The following is a 16,608-nucleotide window of genomic DNA, read 5'->3' as shown; positions in this document are numbered from 1 at the left end:
AAAAGGAAAAAACGAACGTTAAAAAAATTCTTAAAATTTAGTTTTACATTTTTGTCTCATAATCTTTAACTCACTTAAGTGCGTTTGATAAAATTAGTTGTCTTCCATTTTGTAAAATACACAACAAAAAAAAAAACATACGAAAAAGAAACCAGAAAGGAAATCTAAGTGTCATGGGTGAAAAATCGTTTTTTAATTTTGTAAGCCCTGTATCTTGAATCGAAAGCTTAAAATTAATAACAAAAAGCTGAACATAAGACTATTTTCATAGAGATCGATATAATTAAAACTTCTTTAAGACATAGATGAGAAGTCTATAACAAAGTTTAAGTTAAGTTTGTGAAGTGAACTTAAGGCCCAGAAGAACGAGGTTATTATGCGATCTTTCGATTTTGTCACGCTCACCATTACAAAAATTAATCAAGCAAGTAAATTGGAAGTGTCTTTAAAAGAATAATAGTCAATTAATTGTTCGATGCAGAATAATTTTCGATTACTCTTTAAAAAATATTCACTTTTAAGTTTACATTGTTAAAGGCCATACTCTAAACATCGTAAATTAAATTCTTTTTTATCTACGTTTACTAAAAAAATGTTACAAAAATAACAAATTATATACAGTTAAGTTTACAAATATGAAAATAAAAATTAAATGAAAACCAGTCGCAGGTAGTACCGTGTACTGATATTACGGTAGCAATTGTTAGTGCCAAAATGTTTGATACTGACATATAAAGAAAATACGCCAACAACTGACCTGACTTTAATTATACTTAACGATTCATTTGGTTTTCAATTTAATTCTTACTTGCAAATAAAACACTATAGCAAATATTGTTGAAAAATGTTTGTTTTATTACAAAAAAAAATATATCTATTTAAATAACTTACTTAAAAAATAGATACATTAAGTTGGATGAACCATACTGAAATGCTTCAAAAGATTCTCTTTAATTCGACAGTTAAAACCGCACAAATGACATTTAAATGCAGGCCTTGATAAAATTGTTCTGTCTGTTCGTCCAAAACGTTGATACGATACAATGTCCTTAATTGGTTCAACAGCGGCCATTTTAGGTTCGGCAAATTTGTGTGTCGCCACGTATTTTGAACAAGAAATTCCTTGAGATTGAGGTTTAACTTGAATTAAAGATTTTCCTTCGTCTGAGTTTTTGAAATGTTGAACTTTTTTCATTTCATAATGCTTTTGAACCAAACATTTATTATCTAAATCTTCATCTGCTGTCACTAGATTTTCATTGTTTAAATCGAAATGAATTTGAGAAGGAGGTTGGTATTTCATTTCTTCAACATACTCGTATGCACAATCGTTATTTGGATCTGGAATATCATCAAATTCGACATCATCATCATCATTATCAAAAGCTTCGATTTCTTCTTGACAGAATTCTTCGACATCACTATATGCTGATATTTCTTCTTCTTCGATTATTTCTTCTATAACTATAAAAAATAAATTAATACAAAGAGATTTAGTAGAACATATTTCAAGATTAATTATAATTAGTAGGTAATTTAATTGAAAGTTAAAAATAAAAATGTCATATTATTAAATAATTCAAAGTTGTAGGATTGGTAAGAAGGAGAGAGATAGAGAATCATTAACTTTTAATTTTTTTTTTTTTTTGAAATAAAACTCACAAAATTTGTTTCTTGTATTTCAAATGTTTTTCTATTTTCATTTATTTCAGTTTTTTTAGCTTGCATTTTTTCGTATATGTAAAAATATCATATAATATATATAATTTTTTTTCTTGTTTAAAATCTCAATTTGTTTTTCCTACTTGTTGTTTTTTTTTTAGGTACTATAACAATATCATCGTATATACGTATATAAATATAAATATATACTTATTTTCCTTTTTTCATTTTCAATTAAATTAAAATATTAATATGGCAATCTTTGTTTTCATTTGTATTTTGGTTGATATCTTTGGAGTATACATTTTGTTTTCTTTTCATTTTTCATTTGATATATTTATTTATTATTTTTTTGTTTTATTTATTTAATTTTATTTTTTAAACAAGTGACAAACAACAAAAAAAAACATATTTTCATTTTATATTGTAAGCTTTAACAAACAAAATTAACAATATGATAAATACACACGCATACAAAATATATGTCTGTGGGTATAAATTTGAACTAAGAGAGCTTATTTGTTAGAGAAGAACAACAAACAAAAAATATAAAACAGAGAGAAAATAATAATAAAAACAATAAAGATTAACACAAAAAACACTGCTAATAATGTTGGCATACAATATTTGTATAGTGTAAATATCTCTTCATGTAACAATATTACTGTAACAGTTTTATATTATTTTTATTTCATTGATATAACATGCTTAAAAATATAAGTATAATAATAGTAATATATAATAAATAATTAACAGTTAACAACAAACAAAAGGAAACAGTTTTATTTAACTAAATAATTTTTTTTGTAATTATTATTTTCACTATTCGTCTTTCAGAGGGTTCTTTTTTTGTTTAAATATATGTATATAATAATTAATATTTGTAATAATAAATAGATATATTTTTGTTAAGAAAATTGATGTTTAAAACAAACAATTTTTTCTTTTGTTATGTTTTTTTTTTTTTAATGGCACTCGAACAAAGTAAAATAAATATGAATATAATATTCGGATATATTTTCTTTAATATGTATACGTATTTTGTTTCCATCTTCCTAATGCGTGTACATAATTTTATAATTATGCGTATTTAAATAATTAATTTGACTATTTCATTTCATATTTTTTTGTATTTTTGTATTTTGTTTTTCTTCGGTAAACATTTTCTTTCATTTTTTTTTTGTATTTTTAAAAGTAATAACAATTCAACAAATATATTTATGTATATATATATAATAATAATAATTCTGTGAGATTACTTTTAATCTCATTTGTTCATATCTTTGTTTTTGTTCTATATATATTTTATATATGTAGTTATTTGGCAACAAAATCAACACAGTACGTTTCTCTTATTTCATTTTTTAACTATATAATATAATTGTATTCTTTTTTTTTGTTAATTTTTATAATTTGTATATAATTATATAAATTATTATTTTTTACTATTTTTTTTCAATAAATATTTTTACTATTTCTTTTTTTTATCTAACAGTTTTGTTTTTTTTTTTTTATATAAATAAATGATGTGGCATCCAATAAATTCGTTTCGTATTTTTTTGTTTGTTTTACTTTTATATTGTTTTAAATTTAATTTATTTTTTTGTTGTTGTATGTTATTAATTTCTTCACACTATTGGTTGTTATTATTATTGTTATTATTTAATTTTAAAAAATATGTTTCTCATAAATAATATTTGACACAAACACCAGATTCTAGGTGCCTTTTTAGGTGGGAGCTTTGTGAAAATGCTTTGGCGCACATGAGGCAACGAAATTTCTTTTGTCCACCGCATTCGTATCTAAGGATTGACAAAATGTAAAAGAGAATTTTTTTTAAATTTTGTTTTCAAGTTTAAGTTTTAAAAATTTTGAACTATAAAAGGCATTTTAGTTGTTTAAATTAGTGTAAAAAGTGTTTTCGCTAGAATTTACTGATTTTGGATTTTTTGGTTTCAAGATTTGCTTCAAATCTGCCGTCAAGAAATCCACTAGCTTAATGTTTTGATTTCTATCTACGACGACGAAGACTCTCAGACGAAATGTGAAGTTTGATAACTGTCTTTGATGTTCTCAAAGTATTTTTCAATTTCTCTTAAGAGAATCCTTTTATTTCTGTTTTTTAGGTGACATAGAATATATGACTCGGTTTATAGACTTTTAGCTACTTGATAGGTAATTTCTGATTTGCCTGAATTAGTATCCTAAAGTTTTGAATTATGAAATTTCTACCTTACATTAATTTTAAAAATTGTTAATTTGTATAAGGGTAGCAAAACTTAATTTACAGATCTAGACATAATCTTTTTAGAAATCAATTGTGCTATTTGTAAAGTTTATTTTTTTAACCTTTTTTAGTTTCTAATGAGAAAATATATGCTTGCAAAAGTTAAACTGACATTTACGAGTGTCTTAAGTTAAAAAAAGAGATTTTCGAAATCTATAATTTAATAATTGCTTTAGCATTTTTCATAGTTACAACAATGGACGTTAAAATTTATTATAACGCCAGGTATAAATTAACTTCTAAAGATTTTAAAAATATACACATATCTTACATATTATGCCAGTTAGGGACTGTTTTAATCAAGAACATACTTTTAATCAAATGAGGCGTGAGAAAAGAATGTTGGTCAATCTAAATTAGTAAAATATTTTGAAATGCAATGTTTTAAATTACCTCTTTTTAAAATGAATGATCTATGCGATGAAATTATTTGGTATATCAGGTTTGACTAACTACACTTGTTTCTTTTATGTACTTTTGAATACTGAATTAATTCAAGTCGTAAAAAATTACTGACAAAAAGTTTTAAAATTTAATAGCTAAGTTTTTACAATTGCAGTTTTATAGAATGATAGTTCAGCCTCTGTACCTAGAGATTGAATTGGAGCAAACTAGACTGAGACACTTAGATGTATCCAGCAAAATATTAAATTAGGCCTTTAAAAAATATTAAAGTAAGACACTTAAATCTGAACCTATATGAAGGTTACTTAACTACTTCACTAAAGCTAATCGATATTTCCAAAATGTTGAACTAGTTGAAGAAGTGAAGATAAGATTTAAGCAAAGTTGGTTTTTATAATTTTTTCATCAAACTATGTACCTAGGACTCTAGCTTTCTGTACTCTTCGAAGAGGTTAAACTTGTAAAAATTACAGTTCTGCTTCTGAAAAAGAAGAGATATTTTAATCGAAACTATAAGCATTCATCTACATACTTAAATGTCAAATATGACATTTGTATTTACTGTATCGGATAATATTTTGAAAAATTATTGTCTTTTAACAAACATTTAAATAGCGATTACAATATCAAATGACTGAGTTACGGTGGGATAGAAAAGATTTTTTGAAATTTTTAATATATGGTAGGAATGTCAAAATTGACAAAATTGAATAGTCATCGGTGATTATTTTTGATTATGTAACCGATTACTTTTCAAATACGCAATTTTACTCAAACTTCAATCAAAAATAAAAACAACATTTATGCTGTTTTCAGAAAGTAATACTACTCGTAAAAAAATTATATAACTATTGATTTCGCGCAAAAAAAATGCTACTGCTTGAATTGATTAGTTCAAAAAATTATTTAATAGCTACATTTTCGACAGTAACACTTGTGATGAATATTAAAACTGTAATATAATGTTTTCTTTTCATAGGTTAGTAAAATTTGACAATTCAAAAATTTACATCGTGAATTTTTACTGTTACAATTTTCATTTTTGTCCAATAAGAAAAAAATTGTAATACAGATTCTACATAGAAATAGAAAACAATGCACAAATTACTGGGCTTTTAATTTAAAAAGTGAGAAAACGAGAAGGCCAATATACCAATTTCTGATCGATTTTAGGCCGCAAACCTATTTCGAATTGATAGTTTTAATTTTTCCTAGTTTTTGCACTTAAAACTTAATATTAACATTTTCCGATGGGAAATTTCTTTTTGGAAAATGCATCATTTCTCTTTTTTTAAGATTTGAATTGAAATCTCAGATTTCGAATTCTTTTACTATTTTAAAACGCATCGAAAACACCATTTTATTGGTGGACATATTGGAAAATATTTTGAGAATACTCATTTTGATGTTTTATCATTTTTAAAAATGGTCTTTTTATCATTATTTAAAACCTATGGCTCACTTTCCTATCTCTTTTAAATCATGAAATCTAAGTCAAATAAAATATTAAACTCTCAAAAGAGTCCAATTTATTGTGGTGTCGAAAATTCAATTAAAAATATCAAAACTAACTAAACTTAAACATCAAATAAATCTTAAGGTTACCTATGAATGTTCGTATATTTATCTTAAATATAATGTATTAAAACTTAAAAAAAAAACGAAACAAAACGCACCTGATATGTCTCTGTAATGAACTAGCATCTTTATAGCTTTTTAAACAATTGAATCTTGGACACTGATATCTTCCGTCTGGATTGATGAACTTAAATAAATCAGAAAACTTCAGCTCGTACCAATAATCTCTGATAAAGGGTTGATTTGGATTTGGTGTACCCGACGATGGAGGTGGTGTTTGACTTGATGTTGTTGAACTTCTTCGACCTGAAATAATTTTTTAATAACTTTGTTATGGATTTTACAAAGAAAAATACAACTAATTATATCAATTATAAGAATTATGTTATATTATATTTATTTTATCTGTATCGTAGAAAAGTTTCTAAATATAAATATATATATATCTATTTATTTTTCAGTCATTTTCAAAAATAAAATATTATTATTTTTTTAATTTTTAGTTAAAAAAAAGAATTAAACTAAATTAATTTAAAGCTTTCACAAAACAAAATCAAAGAGATATTAACAAATTAAAAACCTAATTTAAATGCTCTAAACAAAGTTATAAAATTTGTTTTGTTGTTGTTTTTTATCTGCGCAAAATAAAACAAATTTAGTTAAGTAAAGTTTTGAAAAAAATAAAAGCAAAACAAAATTTAAGAAAAAAAAAAACTATACAAACAACGGATTTGAGAAATAAATAAAAAAGTTTAAAAATAATATATATATAAATATGTATATATAAATATAATTATAAGTATGGCATATTTACAATTTTGGTTTTTTTTACGTTACGCTTTTGTGTTATTTTCAATATAAACATACATATGTTTATATATATTTGTATATGCTGTGATGCTGGCATGGAGGGAGCGATGCATGTGGTGGTGAGTTCATGAGGATGATGATGAAGCGATTATGACTTTTTTAAGTATTTTTTTAGTTTTGATTCATTGTTTAAAGAAACTCTGAAAATATCCATGATTATAAAATAAACAAAAAAAAAAGATATTTATGAAAATTTAAACATAAAAATAAATTAAATCGATTACAGAAGAAAACAGTTTTTTTTCTTTTGGTGTTTTTTTTTTCGGTGAGAAAAAATTTATAAATTTTATTCATGTAGAAAAATAAAGTTTTACAATACCAATGGATTTTTTTTATATAATTATTATTATTGTTGTTAAAATTAAATAAATTAGCATTATTATAATTTAAAATAATTAACTTAAATGCTAAAAAGAGATACGATTTCCGTTTTGTTATTTTGTTTGTTTTGTTTAATAAATTAATAATAATACATATAACACAATTTGTTTGTTTTTTTTTTTTTTTTTTTTTTTTGTTTGAATTGTACTCAAGTTGCACGAAAGTATAAGTCAATCTTTCTTATTTTGTATGCATGACTTTTATTGCTTTCGAAATACTTAAAAAGCAGGAACAATTTTACAGTTTACAGTTTTAGTTAAATAACTTAAGCACTATAGATTTACACCCAAAAATGACACAATGGAATATTTTTTTTATTTTTGTTTTGTTCAAAAAAATGCAAGTTGAGCGTTCAAAAATGTAAGTTTTAAGTACAATTGATTTATCATAAGATTTCAATAAATGATTTTGAACACTCTACTTACAAAAATCAAACAAAAGGTACAGTTCCGACAAAAGTTCTGAAGTATGGTTTTTCAAAAATAACACTTTAGAAAACAAATATTAGAGCGTTAAAAATAAGAGCTCCAAATAATTTGTTAGAAAAACTAAAAATTATTTATGATTTTATAACATACTCGTAACTATTGATAAAAGCGAAATGACAACAGCAAGAGCTTAATATTTGAAGTTTTTTTTAAAATAGTTCAAAATTTAAAATTCAGATTTTTTCAAAAGAGAAAAAATTCAAAATATTAGCAAATTGTTTAATTTTAAAAAACAACCCTTTGTCAATCATGGTCATTGTCAAAGATATAGAATTGGAATAAACTTAACTTAGTGAATGGCTGAAAAATATTGATAAGTCCATCAAAATGAAGTATTTTTCACGCAAGTGTGTCCAGACTCCCAAAGTTTAAAAGTAAAAATATGTATGTACCGAATTTAAAAAAAAAAATATTCCACTGTCAGTGTATTTTCAAATCTATTCTTAGAAACTATACGACTATCAATTTGGTATCATATCTATCCTTAACATTACTAAATTTGGCATGTTTTTTTCGCAAACCCAAAAATTTGGTTTAATAATTTTCATTACTATTTTCACTTAATAACAATTATTTATAATAATCTCTGAATTTTTATCTTTAATTTACCTCTGTGATATAATTTTAGTTTTTAGTTGTTTTTTATAAGACGTTTCATTTAGTGTATATATTTTCTATTTGTTAAGTTTCTTTTTTTGTTTTTGTTATTTAAATAAATATTTTCTGTTAAGCATTTTATTCAGGCACTATATGTATGTTTTTTTTTGTTTTGTTAAATGAACTGTTTTAATAAATTAATACTTAATGTTTAGTTTTTTGTTTTTAAATTGTTTTTGTTTATGTTTCCATCAAAGCACTTGAAGATGTATTAAAAATTTTCAAAAAACGAATCTTCCTTAAACGAGGATCTTCTACGTTTCAAATGAGTTATTACATGACACTTGAGATTGTCTTTGCGTTTTGTTGCAAAATCACAATGGGGGCATTGGAATTGAGGTGTGGCACTAATGTGGGGGCATTCGTAACGCGTGTGCCGACCCAGAGTGCCGCGTGAAGCGTATGTCTTGCCACAAAATTGGCAGCTAAACCGTTTTTGAGGTTGCACGGATTGTTGTGGCTGATAAGGAGGATGGTGTTGTTGAAAATCATGTTGTTGATGTTGTTGTTGTTGGTTCTGTTGGGGTGGTATTGTTGGTGGTGGCGATGATGGTTGATGATGGCCTTCTTCATTAAGTATTGACGGAAGAAAATCTAAAAAAGAATTTAAATTGTTTTCTTTTGTGTTTCTTTTTTTTTGTAACTTTAGTTTCTTATTATTTTTTTTGAAAAAATTGGAATTCAAAAACTGTTTTTTTTTTTGTTCAAGAGAAAAAAAATATTATAATCAAAAAAGGACAAAAATTAATGTTTTGTGAATTTAATGAAGAGTTGAGTTTGAATTGTTGAGATGGTTTTGTTTTATTAAATTTGTGATAGTTTAATTTTGTTTGAGAATAGAAAATATACACATTACAAACAAATTGAATAATAAAGTTAAATAAATAAAAAAACAAAATTAATGTATACTTGCAACAAAAACAAATAGATTTAATTTATGTAAATATTTTTCGTTTTTTTTTTTGTTGGGATGTAGGTTATAATAAAGGTACAAACATTTAAGATAATAAAAGGGTTTTGCGAAATAATTTAAAAATTTCAATGGAATGCATTTTTAAATAATATTAAATTAAGTGTAAATATTGTAGTGGATATACATAATAATAATAATAATTAAACACATTCAAATAAATTAGCAATAATATTATTAAAACTATACGACTAGAAAAGTTTGTTAATAAAACATAGGTTTTTAGGTATATAATGTGATTAAATGTTAAGTTAAATTAAATTTCTTAATATTAGTGGAATGTTTTTTTTTGATTTTTTTTTACTTTTTTGTTTTACTCTTTTATATTTTGTTCCTTTTCCAAATACGATTATAAAAAATAGGCATATATATGTGTATTTTTATTTTTAATTTAAATTTTAGTTTAAGTTATAGTTTTGTAGGGTATATTAATTTTTTGTTTTCGTTTAATTTTGTATCGATATATTAATTTTTTAAAAAATATATATTTTGCCAAAAGTATGTGTGTACCAAATATGTTTTTTTTTATTTTGGTGAATGCTCATTTCCCATATGGTTCCCAATATTTTGTTCCCTTGCATTTGTTTATAAATGGAATATTTTTGTTTTCATTTTGGTTATATTTATTTTGTTCTCAAAATTGAAAAACTTCTGTAATTTTTATAATTTTTACTTGTATTATGGAGGAAAACAATAATTAATATATTGTAATTCATTGTGAATTTACAAATAGTTTTTGGGGCTTTCAAATGGTTTTTTCGACTTAGATTGTCTTAAAATAAGCTTATTACAGCTTGTCACTTGTGAATTAGCTTTTAATTATTTAAAATGTTCGTGTCTGATAAACATTTTTGTATTTTGATTGATATAGTTTGTAATGCATTAGATATCAAAAAGTTAGCATAAACCGACTTTTAAAATATAAAATATTTAAAAGAAGAATTCGGGTCAATTTTAATCCCTATAAACAAAAATGTTGAATACACTCAAGAATATGTGCTTCTTGAATTGTTTGTTTAATTATTATGAATTTAAAAAGATAACCTTTTTTTGTCATTTTGTATAAGAAATATTGAATTTAGCAGGGATTTCCTTTTCATATTTGCTCTATAATTGTTCGGTTAGTGAAAATTTTCGACATAGATTGTTGAGCCATTTGAAATTTGATGAGTAAAAACTAATTTGCCATTAACATGTATTATAGTTTGAAATATGATAATAATTTTTATGAATTTCACTAAGTTAATATTTACTGGATGCAACCGCAACTAAAACACTGGTAACTGTCACGTATTGCTTGAAAACCAATCTTGTTTTTGGGAAGGGTTGCTTCTTTGAGAGTACGAAAGAAACACTATATTATCAATCTTTTAAATTAAAATTAAATTTTGTCGAACTAATTTTAACATCCATATTTATATTTGATATATTGTTGTAAGAATTATAACAAATATCAGTTTACGAAATCTATAACAAGATTGAAACAACAGTTTTAATTTCGTTTTAAAAATGGAACTTAAATGACAAGTTGTATGAGATTTCAAAACTGAATAAGCTGTCAAATAAAATTTCTAAAAGTTCAAGTCTTATATTTTTGGCACAAATTACTGAAATAACTAAAACATTATTTCTTAAGACTGATTTTTAAGAAAGTAAACTATGCTATAAATATTTTTTAACATTCATAAAACTAACAAACTAAACAAACGTTTTTTTAGAAAAAAAATCGTTTAATTTTGTTAATTCTATGAATCATTTTTAAACAACAGCCAAATTGATTTATTGTTGTTGTAACTATCAGTTTTGTATATTTGTGTGTTCGAAATTGCTATAGTAACCTTTAAATGCAGCAAATTTAAAGTAAACAACACAACTCACTTCAAGCAGGTAAATTTAAAGCAGGATATTTTGAACCAATCCCATTGATAAATGTTTGACCAGAATCTAACAAAAAAAAAGACATTTCAAATCATCTTACAAAAACTCACCAACAAGAATAAGTTTTAGTTGTAATTAAATTCATTACGCAACAATGGCTTTAGATTTTCGGTAGTGGCTTTATACATTTTGTTGGCAAATATCATAGTTGTCCCCTAACAGTCTCCAGTTAAAGAAAACATATACAAGATCTAAATAGTTTCTCCTTAAAATGGAATGTATGGCTTTAATGTGTTAAATTAGAAAACATCGATTAAACCGAAATGTCCATATCTAATCTCAAACCTATTGGTTTTTTTTTAATATACAAATCAATTCAATTCAGCAAACTCAACTATTCTGAAAATGTTTGTTTTTTTTTTGAGTAAAAGTAAAATTACACTTAACTCAGTTGAAAGTAAAATAAAATTAGTACCTATTAGAAAGAATGTGAGGTAATTAAGAATCCCTTCCCATTTTTTCTTTAAAAAAAGTTAGATAGTAGTTTTGCTAAGCTAAAGCACTAAGATAATATTATAACCTCCACCATAGCTTTTAAATTGTTTTTTGTAGTCTTACTTTGAGCTTTTCATAACTAATTACAAGCAACATAATAAATATTATTACATAGAACACAACATATTCCACCATAAACCAAGGCAAGCATTTCGTTATCAAGAGGGAAATTATATGCATTTAGAGCAGTCACATAAAATATTTTCCAAAAAATGTTTTTTTTTTACGAGTAATTTAAATAATTGTTCACGAAATTTTATAATTATATCCAATTTATCAAATTAATAATTAGATTCTTCTTTTATCAATCTTCAATATTAATTAATTTTACGAGTATTTTTATTATTGTTAAGTTACTGTTTTTTTCTTTTAATTATTCAAGAATAAATAACTAGAGGTTGATATATATATATATATATATATTAATACATATATAAAAATATATATAGTGTAAATGTATATATATTCTTTGTATATATTTCATGCAAAAATAGAATCTATATAGTTTTTCCTTTTTAAATTGTTTGGTTTTGTTTTAAAATATGTAAATTTGTGATTCTTGTTAAGTTAAAAAATATATGTTATTAGTATTGTTTTATTTTATTGCTAGTAGATTGACAAAAATTCTAGTTTTTGTTCTTTATTATTTTGTTGCTGTTTTTTTTTTTTGTATTTTTAAGTTCTATGCCATTTCAGGCATATTGTAACTATTTTGTAGTTTTACGGCTAATGGAAAAAATTCTTTTTGTAATTTAGCAAAATGTGTTTTAATATGTTTGGTTAGATTATCGCTACGTTTAGCAGCATAATTGCACGTAGGACATTGAAATAGAGGACGTTCGGTTGTAAAACGGCATTCAAATCGACGATGACGTGATAAGCTTTTACGTGTTTTATATGATTTACCACATTGATCACATGAGTGTTGATACCATAATGAGAAATCTGTAATAATTAATGATGGATTTTTGTTTTGTTTTGTGTTTGTTTTCTTTGTTTTGTTTGATAATGTTTTAAATTTTTGTTCAAATTTAATTTTTTGGAATGAATTTTTTTTTGTAATTTTGATGAAACAAAAAACGAAAATGTAATCGGAATGCAATTTCTATTAAAACACACAAAAAATCTAACTAGCACGCATTTTCAATCTACTGAAACTTAAAAAACAAATTATATTTTTTTTTCTGGATAAAAAAAAAGATACTTGTGAGTGTATGTACATCATATTTGATTTAAAAAAAAAAATAATAAGAAAAACAAACAAAAAATATAAACAAAATAAATTGCGAAGAAACCAACTAAACAAACAAAATGTTGACGAGCGGAATAAAATAGTAAGATAAATAAAAAACATTGTATGCATTTTAAAATTTAATTTGTTGTTTTTATTTAATTTAAAAAATTCCAATAAAACATTTATAAAGTTATAATAATTTATAATTGATATATATATATATAAGATACTGTTTTGTTTTTACATAGACAAAGTGATATTATATATTATATTTGAACAGAAAATAATTAACTTATTTAAGCGAATAAATTATTATCCTTACTCCAAAACCACTGATCATAATTAATACGAGTAATACTGATACAAATTTTTGTTTTTGATTTGATTCTGTATACAAAAGCTTTGCGATATTTTAAACAAATAATTATTAATATAATAATAGAAGATGCACAGTGAAAAAAGAAATATTAACTTTAGCAGAAATTGTTAAGAAAAAAATAGTATCATAGGAAAATAGTACAAATATAAATGTTGAGAAGAAAGTTTTGGAACCCTTGAACCATCATTAATTACGTATATGTTTTATACTCTTTTTATTTTGTTTAGAATGCACATATAGATAGTATATGGGAAGGCAGGAAGATTCAGGATACAACAGTTAGAGCTGAAGAGACTTCTTCCATTTGAGGGTGTTTGTGTGTGTAAATAACGTACAATCTAAAAGAAATATTTTTATTTGGTTAGTAAAAATTTGTTTTACTTTTTTTTCTAAAATTAAAAATTCTCTCCCGTTTTATAATTGTATTGTTTTTCTGAGCTGAAAAACAAAAAGAGAGAGAAAATTTAATTTTTTTTTTGAAAGTTTAAATGAACCAAATAAAAACTTTTTTATTTGAAAAGGAATACAAAAAAAATTAAAGAAAGATGCGATTGTTTTTATTTTTTGGAAATTTTGGTGAGGATTTCACAAAAAAAAAAATGTGATACTGATAAATTAAACTTAAATTAAAATAAAAAAATTTATTATTTTGTAGTTAAAAAAGAACTCGATAAAACTCAAGAAGTTCTGATATCTTTAAATCTGTTCAAATACCCTCTACCAGTATTCTTTTTTTCTTTTCTAAAGAAGGAGACTTTAAAATAGTTAAGTATTATAATCCTGTCTTTTATAGTTATAAAAATCTATTTTGGAGTTCGAAGTGATTCAAGTTTTATAGTTATGTTAAACAAAAGAAAAAAAAATTAATAATTTTAAACTTTAGTACAGCTTTTTTTGTATAAGTTATTAAACGAACAATAAACACCAAAATTTTCAAAGACTATCGCCATTAAAATAAAGTGGATTAGAAGGAAAGATTACGATTTTAAGGTTTAGGAAAATTTAAGAAAAAATTAATTGATTTGTTTTCACAATTCTGAGAAATAATTTATTTGTCTTTAAATAATTAAAAAAAATATAATATAGAAACTAATTTATGAAGAAAGCAAACGAATCTGAATTATAAATAAGTCTTAAAAAAATATTAAAATTATTTTTCTTTGTTTTACATAAATTAAATTATAATTATACATAAAAGTTTTAGTTTCTTCAAGAACAAATACAAAATGATATGGAACTTTGGAATGTAGAAGGGAAGAACGATGTTTTTTTATTATTACATAAATCTTTTACTTTCGAATTGACATGCCAGGTAATTTTATTAAATTCTTTTGAAAATCGACAAAGTCAATTATGAAAGTTTCAAAATAAGTTCTGATTAAAAAAACATCAAATAAAATTAAATGATATACAAACTTGTAGAAGAAACTAAAAACTCAAAGTATTATAATTGAATGTAGAGATTTTTAAAAGCATATAATCGCTGACAAATTAATTGATGAACGAATAAAATAAAATGTTAAAATACCGTACATAATAAAATTCGAAAAAATACATACATAAATTCTTAAAAAACTATTTTCTTTTTTTATAAAAATATATTCAAAATATTATGTCGATATTTGCATCTCATTATTCTTCTTTCTTAATTCCTTATTAACATTGAAATATATATATATATAAAAAACTCTTTCAATTCTTATAACTAAACATATGTATTTGTCGTCTTACAGCGTATGGCAGAGTTTATTTTCAAAAAAATAACTCGTCTTTTTATTTAAATTATATTTTTATTCAACAAGACTAGAAAATGTCGAATTGGGCCCTGTTTCTTTTTTTTTTTCAATTTTTGAGTATCAATCATCGATAAATAAATATTATATTATTCTTTTGAGTATTTTAAGTTTTGACTTATCGATTATAAATTAGTTTTTCTTTGATTTAAAATATCGTTTTTGTTCTTATTATAAACTTAACATTACAAAATGGCAAGTGAAATAAAAAAATCGTTTTTAAAATCACAAAAATTTAATTAAATAATTTATAAATAAATTTGAGATCGATAAATAATAATTAAAAAAATGGAATTATATAGTTTCATAATATTAAGTCATTGTTCTTTGTTTTGTTTTTTGTTTTATATATATAAAAAAGTTACGTAAATTCTTTTTTTTTTGGTTTGTTGCGTTTCATTTTTTGGGACACTTTGGGAAAGGTTACAATTGTTTTTGTGTTTGTTTTAAATAAAATATCTTAAATATACAAAATTAAAAAATCATACAAAATATACGACACAAAAGTTTAAAGTAAAAAATAATAATAATAATAAATACAAATACTAAAATTAATTATTATTATAAGCAAAAGGCATTGAATTCATCAATCGCTCCTTTAGCAGCGAATTTGAAATCAACTGCAAGCTTAGCTTCATTTTCCAATCTTCATCCATAGCTATGCCTTTGGATGGACTAATTGGTTCAACTTTTAACATTTTTGGCTCGGTTTCTTCTTTGTCTTGATCATCTTTACGGTGGTTGTTTTGATGATAATGCTGATCATCATCGCTTCCAGATAATGCTGCTGCTGTTGCTGCAGCTACCGCCGCTGCTGATGCTGATGTTGGGTACGCTGCAATCGCTCCTGTCAACCCATAAGAGGGCATCGTCGATGGTATAGTACTTGTAGGCGGCACAACTGCCCCACCACCATTATTAACACCACATTCATATTTTAAATTTCCACCAGCTTGGGCTGCAGCAACAGCTGCTACTGCGGCTGCTGCCGCTGCTGCTGCATTGTGATGTATCACACTATAGCCCGGTCCTGGGACATTCTCATTTTCGTAGAAGTCTTTTTTCATTGATAGATTTTCGGGTCCGTCATTTGCTGGGATACCATGTTTCGATGTCATGTGTCTGACCATGTGGTACTTTCTACGGAATCTCGACGGACATAGATCACACTTGAAGCGTGGTGGTATTCCTATGCATTCATCGCGCATATGGCGTTGTAAGTGGCGTTTGCGTAGATAACTCTTTCCACATACGCTGCATGGGAAACGATCGCCAACAGTCATTGATTGTTCGAAATCTATTGTCATATCTTTTCGAAGTTAAGTTTTTTTTTTTTTGTTGTGTTAAGATATTTATTTTTTAATTTTAATGAATGGATTAATGAATGGGTTTGTGTGTGTTTTTTTTATACAATGGAATGTGTGTGTGGGGGTGATCATTTGGGGGTTAAATGAAATGAAATGAAAAAAAA

General features: G+C 24.3%; 1 protein-coding gene across 7 annotated transcripts in view; it reads right to left on the bottom strand.

Moving 5' to 3' along the window:
- LOC129951149 (longitudinals lacking protein, isoforms F/I/K/T) overlaps positions 1–16,608 on the bottom strand; it is a 125,746-nt gene that overhangs the window by 41,673 nt on the left and 67,465 nt on the right. The window contains exon 7 of one of the 7 annotated variants that reach the window (XM_056063170.1): positions 14,941–16,446. The exons of the other annotated variants lie outside the window; for them this stretch is intronic. Within the exon in view, the coding sequence (XP_055919145.1) occupies positions 15,689–16,446 (758 nt within the window). The 3' untranslated portion in view covers positions 14,941–15,688. Of the gene's footprint in view, positions 1–14,940; positions 16,447–16,608 lie in introns of those variants that run through there. 7 annotated transcript variants of the gene reach the window in all.

The sequence above is a fragment of the Eupeodes corollae genome, chromosome 3, assembly GCF_945859685.1.
Source record: "Eupeodes corollae chromosome 3, idEupCoro1.1, whole genome shotgun sequence".
NCBI lineage: Eukaryota > Metazoa > Arthropoda > Insecta > Diptera > Syrphidae > Eupeodes > Eupeodes corollae.
This window is presented reverse-complemented; position numbering and strand designations above follow the sequence as displayed.